This window comes from Tiliqua scincoides, chromosome 4, assembly GCF_035046505.1.
Source record: "Tiliqua scincoides isolate rTilSci1 chromosome 4, rTilSci1.hap2, whole genome shotgun sequence".
Lineage (NCBI taxonomy): Eukaryota > Metazoa > Chordata > Lepidosauria > Squamata > Scincidae > Tiliqua > Tiliqua scincoides.
In genome coordinates, this window is record NC_089824.1 from 174,380,555 (window position 1) to 174,388,303 (window position 7,749).

Genomic DNA, 7,749 nt, shown 5'->3' on the forward strand with positions numbered 1-7,749 from the left:
CACACCAGGGCTCTGATGCCCAGGCCATCTTGAGCACAAGGCATGCAGGGCGAGGCAGCTCCAGGGCCTTGCTATCCCTAAGTGTTAGCTGAACCTCTGATCCTAATCAGATGCTGTAAATATACACTCAATGAAACTGTAAGTAAATAACTTCCTTTTTGCAACTTTAACAAGCCATTGCCTCTTTGTCTTTTTTATTGATTAGCAGTCAGCCGGGTGAGGGAGGTTTCCTGGGGTGATACCCAAAGGGGGGGTTCGCTGCGTAAGCTGCTCTGCTTCCCCCCAAAGAGGAAACTATTTTTAATTTCCTCCAACATCTGTGAGTGACACCCAACTGCAGGATGCAGCAAACGTCCCTTTGGCACGGCTGTGCCAGTGCTGGAAAGTGGGTTATGATTTGAACCCTAATCAATTACAGCTGTGAGTTCTGTACATTTTATTAGACCTGATACTATTGCTATGATTTGATGTTGAACTCAATTTTGCCTGGCCCACAGGTGTATATATTTGGTTCCTGTTGTATAAATGCAACCCTGGGCAAAAACGGCTTACACATTTGCTCTTGCTGTGTACTGCTGCACTTTTTATATGGTTCTTGAACGCTACTGGTGCCCTTTTTGTGGAAAAGTGATCTCTGTGTTGTCCAAATAAATCACACATAACTCAGAATTGTGGACCTTTCAAAAAATAGTGTTATGGGAAAGAATCATAATGGCTGTGTTTCATTTGCTTTGCGCAGAGAATGGACTGTGTGTGTATTTGGGGAAAGAAATGACAGATCAGAGTTTTAACACATGCATTTTTATTGGTCACGATGAACTCCTTCCTTTCCATTTATTGCAGTGGAGTGTGTGCGCGCTCAGGGTCTGTTCTCCTCAGGCCCAATTGCAGCAGGAGCAACTGGAGTCAAAGACAAGACCAGACTGACAGTTTTGGAGGTAGGTCTTCCCGTTCACGCACTGGTAGAAGCTATTCTTGTTAGTGGGATCTGGGTAGAGGCCACTGGCTTTCCCATTGCAAAAGGTGCCGCCAGAACTTCCACCGGAGCTCCCGCCACCAGAAGAAGGCGCGGCGGTTGCTGGCTGCCCCTGAGCATTGGTGCCCAGGGTGGTTGTTGGCACCTTGCAGTCTGAAAGAAAGATGAGAATTGAGTTAGCAGAACCATCTTTCTTCAGCGGGCTTGCATCAGCCTAGAAGAATCCAGGACTCTGAGGAGGTTTTGCGAACCTGGAAATTAGGTAGCAATTGGTTGGACTCTCTGGGAAGGGAAATATATACGTATGGGAAGAGAGTGTGGGGAAAGTGAGGAATCGGAGAGGAAATTCTCATTCTTGACAAAGTTGAAGCTGGAAAACTGGCAGAAAGTGACACAATGAGGGATTAAGCTGGCAAAGGCAAAAAGCTGTCACATTCACTATTTGTGAGAAGTGGATTCAGTGGGGTGTGGTGAAGAAGTCCTGGTGGTGACACTCAGAAAGGAGTTGTTGTCAGAGCAGGTCAGCAAAAGTGCCTGAAGTCACAAGAGCCTGAGAGGGCAAGGACGGGCATAAGAAAGGAATCCCTTGCTATTCACCTTGCTCTGTTCTATGAACACCTGTCTGTTACTCACTTGGAGTAGTGACTCCCAATGCAGATTTCAGGGCATTCATTAGAGGGTATTTGCCTTCTCCACAGAATGTGCCAGTGAAGTCATCCAGATCAATAGCCCAGACCATGGCGCCTCCAAAGTTGTTCTCCAGCAGCCACTTAGCCTGACAGTTAGTAATAAACAAGAGTGTGTACGTTTCAGAGACTCCAGTGTATTCTTTGACTTGTAGCACAAAGAGAGAGGATAAGCAGCCTGACTCTGCACTCCCAAGTTAGAAGTCTAGTACCTCAGAAGGCTACCGGTCAAAACATAGATATTAAAAGGACTATTGGGCATTGCCATCTAAGTCCGAAGTAATTGACAGCAGAGCCCCATACAGGTTTAGTCTTTCCCCTCCCACTTTAACAGCATGTTGCTGTATCTGCTGCCAAGAATAAGAGCACAAATTAGAAGCAGAAGATAGGTGTACCTTGATGGCGAAACTTTTCGGGTTGTCATAGCCAATCCACTGATTTCCATGATAGGCATAAGGGACTTCCTGAGGAGCGTTCCACACAACGGTGGCACCATCCTTCAAGAAGCTGCAGACCTGTGGATCCAAAACCCTTTGTTAGGTTGATGAAAGTGTTTGACTACTTACTATGTAAGGATAACACAGCTATTTTGGACTGTCTTTAACTTTGACCTTCCCACCAGTTTTCCAGAGTGGCGCAGTCTGATTCAGCTGTGAGCAGCAAAGAAACATGAGCACCATCGTGGGGCTTAAAATTTTGTGAGGAAATTGGCACAAAAGTCTTGTTCCATCCAGCCACATTTGCTGCAGTAGTGCAAATAATGGTTTATATTGCTACAGCTAAGGCAATGTCTATGTCTAGGTCAATATATCAGAATTGTCCAATTTTACCCACTAGTAAGAAAATGGAAGGGGGGAAGCATATCTCTTTCTCTCCCAAAAGAAAAGGCATGAAACATACAGACAGAATCAGGAATTAGAATTTATCTTGGTCCGCAAGTGCAATCTCCAAGCACAAAAATAAAACAGTGTATAGAAAAGATAATTTTAAACATCACTAAATATTCAGCTAAACCCCTCTGGTTTTCAGTATGAACATACTAAATATTCAACTAAATCCATACATCATCTGCTTTCCAATGTGAACGAACAGGTGTGGATCACATTGGATTTTACTGAGGATTAGGTCAGGTTGTTTTACCTCAAAATATGCCAGTGTCCCAGCTCCCTGGGTGGGTGAAGCCTTGCCTGGTCCAGATGTTGGGGCATTCAGACCATGGTTAGAGGGATTAGTAAGAGTAAAGGTACGGGCATAGGCTCCAAAGCCCACCATCAGCTTCTCAGCTGGAGCACCATTCTTTTTCCAGTAGTTCATGGCATAATCCTGGTAAACAGAATGTTACAAACTGGTCAGGAAGGGATTCAAAAGTCATCCTGATGTTGCTTCATTCAGCAACTGGACAAGAAGAGTATTATGGAAAGCAAAAATTTCTATAAGGTCACTCACCACATTGAGGTAAATATAGGAGCCTTGGTCTTGGGGTCCTGCGTACAGTGGGCTGTTCTCACCTGTGAAACCTTCCCAGGATCCTCTGAGGTCATAAGTCATCACATTGATCAGATCCATGTACCTTTGGAAAACAAGCAAGTGACCCAAAAATAGCATGCTCAAATAGTCCTGTACATCAGCCCCCTCTTTCTAAGCAATAAACACGTTGTGGTACCAAAGTGCCACTTACTTAGACATTTGTGGGATTTGGTAAGCAGTTTCAATGGTGCCTACACCGGCAGACACAGCTGCAGAGATCAGGAGCCTGGGCTTGTTGGTCTGAGAAGACTCCTGCTCAAAAGCTTCATACATTTCCTGTGAGTGGAAGAAAGAAACTGTCACTAAATATTCTCAGTTAAAGTTTGAAGGAAATAAAAAACTGCCATTTTATTCTCTAGTTTCTTTTTTATAAGTATTTATTTGTGGGGCCCCCTGTCCCCCCCCCCCAAATATAAGTTGAGAATCCACTAACTGGAACAACCTTCCCTGTGACCGAGATTGAAAATTCCTTACTTTTGCAACACAGTGAGGTGACAGAATTAGAAGATGCCAAAAATTAAAGTTGAAAAAGGAATTGGAATGTTGACATACTGACATACTGGCCATAACAGCAATGGGGACAATTCCAGAAGAACTCTTCCTCCATTACTAAGAGGTAGTGTCAGTCACCTAAAGGTGAATTATTAAGCCAACCTGCAGCAAGACTGTGAAAAGTTGTTGGGTATCAGCAGGGCTGCCTCTGTTGCCAGGGTACTCCCAGTCAATGTCCAACCCGTCAAAGCCATACTTGCGCAGGAAGGAGATAGCAGACCGAATAAAGGTCTGGCGGTTCTGAGCAGAGGAAACCATGTCAGAAAACCTGCAAGATAAAATAGAAGCTCAGAAATGGTTACCGTATGTTTGCACATATGAACATAATGATTTGTAGCACAATTAGATTTATCTGCTGTTGGAGTGTCTACACACAGAGGGTAATGTCCTATTGCCACTTATTAGTAAAAGCCTCATGTACATCTTACAAATCTAGCCCTTTGCATCATATGGTTTACATGATCTGCTTACCTAATATATAATGCTATCCAAGGTTTAGGAAGGAATGAAGAGAGGTTTCTTAAACCTATTTATTTCTTCTCTTCTGATTACATTTCTCAAACCTTTCAAGTATACTTAGTATTTATCACATTGGTATCCCAATCCCCTCATCTGAAGAAGGTCAAGCTTGTATAAAATGGAATTATCCTATTTGGTCTTTAGAACAAGCCTGTGGGGTAGGTTGGGCTGAGAGACTTGCCCAATGTCTTCAGTGAGTTCTATTATTGAATAAGGATTAAGAGCATAAGAACACCCCCGCTGGATCAGCTTTAGGCCCATCTAGTCCAGCTTCTTGTATCTCATAGCGGCCCACCAAATGCACCAGTGAGCACACCAGATAACAAGAGACCTGCATGCTGATGCCTTCCCTTGCATCTGGCATTCTGACATAGCCCATTTTTAAAATTAGGAGGTTGCGCACACACATCATGGCTTGTACCCCGTAGTGGATTTTTCCTCCAAAAATTTGTTGAATCCCCTTTTTAAGGGATCTAGGCCAGATGCCATCAGCACATCATGTGGCAAGGAGTTCCACAGACCATCCACATGCTGAGTAAAGAAATATTTTCTTTTGTCTGTCCTAACTCTCCCAAACTCAATTTTAGTGGATGTCCCCTAGTTCTGGTGTTATTTGATAGTGTAAAGAGCATCTCTGTATCCACTCCATCCTTCCCATGCATAATTTTGTATGTCTCAATTATGTCCCCCTCAGGCACCTCTTTTCTAGGCTGAAGAAGCCCAAACGCCGTAGCCATTCCTCATAAGGAAAGTGCTTCCTTTCTCATAAGGAAGGAAGGTGGTATTCTTATCAACATACCAGGCTTCTTCCATAATAATAAAAACCTCATATGCATGGGGGTGCCTTTTTTAGCCCCATTGTGCAGTTCGAATCAGAAGCAGGGAATCAGCTTCCTGATGCATGCCTGGGGTGAAAAAAGAGATGTGGGGTGACAGGTACATTGTCACATGTGCTAAATTATAAAGGAGTCATTTAGAATTCTAATAAAGGATCTTACTTTTGGGTACCAAAGCTCCAGCCTCCCACAGACAGCAGTGTTTTCAGGTCAGAGTTGCTGTGAACAAATTATTTGAAAGGTCTTTAAAAAGCATCAAACCTGGTACAAACAGTTACAAGTGGCCTATCATTTATTTTTTGTGTAAAATTAACATGTCTGTAAAATTTATAAAAAAAGGGTTGACAGACGCTAAGGGGGTGACTGCAACCTTTAAGAGTTGCATAGAAAGGGAAACTTAATATCAAGATTCAATGGTGAGAGGAGTCACTGCACCTAGTAGAATTTTCTCTTCTGTAGAGCCCCATACAAACCAAATATCCAGCTCCAAGTTTTTAGTGTATGCAAATACAAATCTTCTCACTAGCTTTTGAGTCCATTGATGCCACCGTAGAGAGCCACATCGTTCCACTCAGTGGTTTGGATCTGGTTGTTCGCCATGCCAGCGAAGGCATAGATGACATGAGTACATAGGCATGGGTCAAGATCTTCGGGCATGTAACGTGTAATTCCAGGTCTATACTGGGACCAGTTGGTGAAGTAACAGACAATATTGGTAGATGCACCTGCATGTTGGAAGATACGGGTCAATCAATACATGCACTTCATTATTAACTAGTGCTGTTGAAAAGTTGCTTTGACGGGTTAACTTTTATGTGCTCTAATAAAAAAGAAAGAAGCTAAAACTTACCCAGCTGCACGTGGAGCAGGAAAGCCAGACCTGTGGAAGAGAAGCTGCATTGTGAGTCAAGCACAAAACCAAGGTATGTGTTTTTCTGACAGTTCACCACCAGAACATGTCACTTGGCCTAACAACACTACAGCAAACATATGTCAGCTTTATAGCGATGTCATGGCTTCCCCTACCAGGATCCTGAGAACTGTAGTTTGTGAATGATGCTGAGAATGCTCTGTTCAAAGATCCCTTGTTCATCTCACAGAACTACAGTTCCCAGGGATCCTTGAGCAGTAGGCAATAGCCTTTGGGGAATACATGCTTGCTGAGATAGTGTATAAGTACTATCCAGCATCACAGAGCACAGAAAAAGATATTGTGACTCATCCAGCTCAACTCCACACAGGAAGACATAAGTAATTGAAAAATTCTCACCCAGTTCCTTAAAATGATGTAGCGGAAAGCAATTTCAAAATTTGTTCCATAACCTTTCTTACAATTTGGATATACCTCTCAAGAGGCAGTCTAAATATGCAGTTTTGCTTAGGACCTCTGTTTCATTGAATGGCAAAAGTCCTTATCTTTTTTAGAAACAAATTCTAGAATTTTGGAAAGAATAAGCATTATGTACTCAAGTCAGGAAACCTACAGCAGTGTATGGGCAGAAAGAACAGAGGTGATAAACCATGTCAGAACAGAGCACATCTATGGAGACATTCAAAGACTAACAAGGAGATTGATGGAAAAATGGACTGGAAATCAAAGGAGGTTAATCTATTGCTCATACTCACCAGTCAGGAGTAGAAGTTTGCCCATTTTGATACCAGTGTACCAGCTTGCTAGACTTTTTACTTTCCTTTTATAGGATGTCTTCTGTTCCTACGTCCTACGGGACGCACATGTGACTTTAGATGTCCCCACCCCAAAAATTAAATAAAAAGTTAATATATAATTGTTAGTAGCCAAAATGGAAATAGGCATTTATGCTGTTGGTCATCTTCACCTTGGAATATTTTCTTTATATGCCACTAAGTTTGGGATAAGAAGGCATGCATTGAAAGAGAAGGGTTGTGTTGACACCCCAGACCCTAAATCAATGTTAAAGCTTCCATTGGAAATTTACCAAAGATACTGGGTATTGGATAAGAAAGACAAACATATCTATCTTTAATAGGTTTGCTTATGTAATTATAGAGGTGGGAATGTAATGTTTAATGCCAGAGAAATGACATTGAAAGCAAACCCATGAGTTAACACTGGGGAATGAGAGACAGCAACTATTTGGAAAGAAGTTAATGGTCCAGTCGTATTGTTGGCCACCCCACAGGATGTAGTGGTGCCAATGCAGCCTCTGCTGCATCCCACAGGCCAGCTGGGGACCAGTAAAAGAAATGTTTACTTATGTCCTTTGCCACTGCCTGGGCTCCCATGGGTCTGCTCAGAACAATGCTGGCTATTTTGCTGGCATAAATATGTTAGGTACAAGGGTGCATCGGGCCTGGGATGGGAGCGTCAGATCTGGTGGATGCCACTGTGTTTGAGATCCATCCCTGGCCTGCCTCTCAGCCGGGCCCGATCTGCTGTGATCCACCCTCGGTGCCAACTTACCTTGCTCAGTGACTGATCTGTGGGCAATATCATCTGTGCATGGCTTTCTGGACCTTGCACTGGCCACAGCATTCTGAAGAAAGGTGAAGTGACAAGTGAGATACACTGGAGAATCAGAAGATTTACCAGCGTATCATGTGGACAGGATTTGGCCCTAAATAATCTAGTGCTACTATAATGTGCTCCTAGACTTCTTGTAGCACCTTATAG

The 7,749-nt window shown here is 43.1% G+C and overlaps 1 protein-coding gene across 1 annotated transcript; it reads right to left on the reverse strand.

The window, feature by feature from the left end:
* Positions 1-875: 875 nt before the first annotated feature.
* LOC136647486 (acidic mammalian chitinase-like) lies at positions 876-6,747 on the reverse strand. Its single transcript, XM_066623050.1, has 11 exons — positions 6,723-6,747; positions 5,947-5,976; positions 5,620-5,821; positions 5,259-5,315; positions 3,844-4,009; positions 3,341-3,465; positions 3,109-3,232; positions 2,803-2,985; positions 2,058-2,177; positions 1,610-1,751; positions 876-1,129 (listed from the first exon to the last, which is right to left on the reverse strand). Exons 1-11 carry the CDS (start codon positions 6,745-6,747, stop codon positions 876-878), a joined length of 1,428 nt encoding a protein of 475 aa, XP_066479147.1.
* Between the last annotated feature and the right edge of the window lie 1,002 nt (positions 6,748-7,749).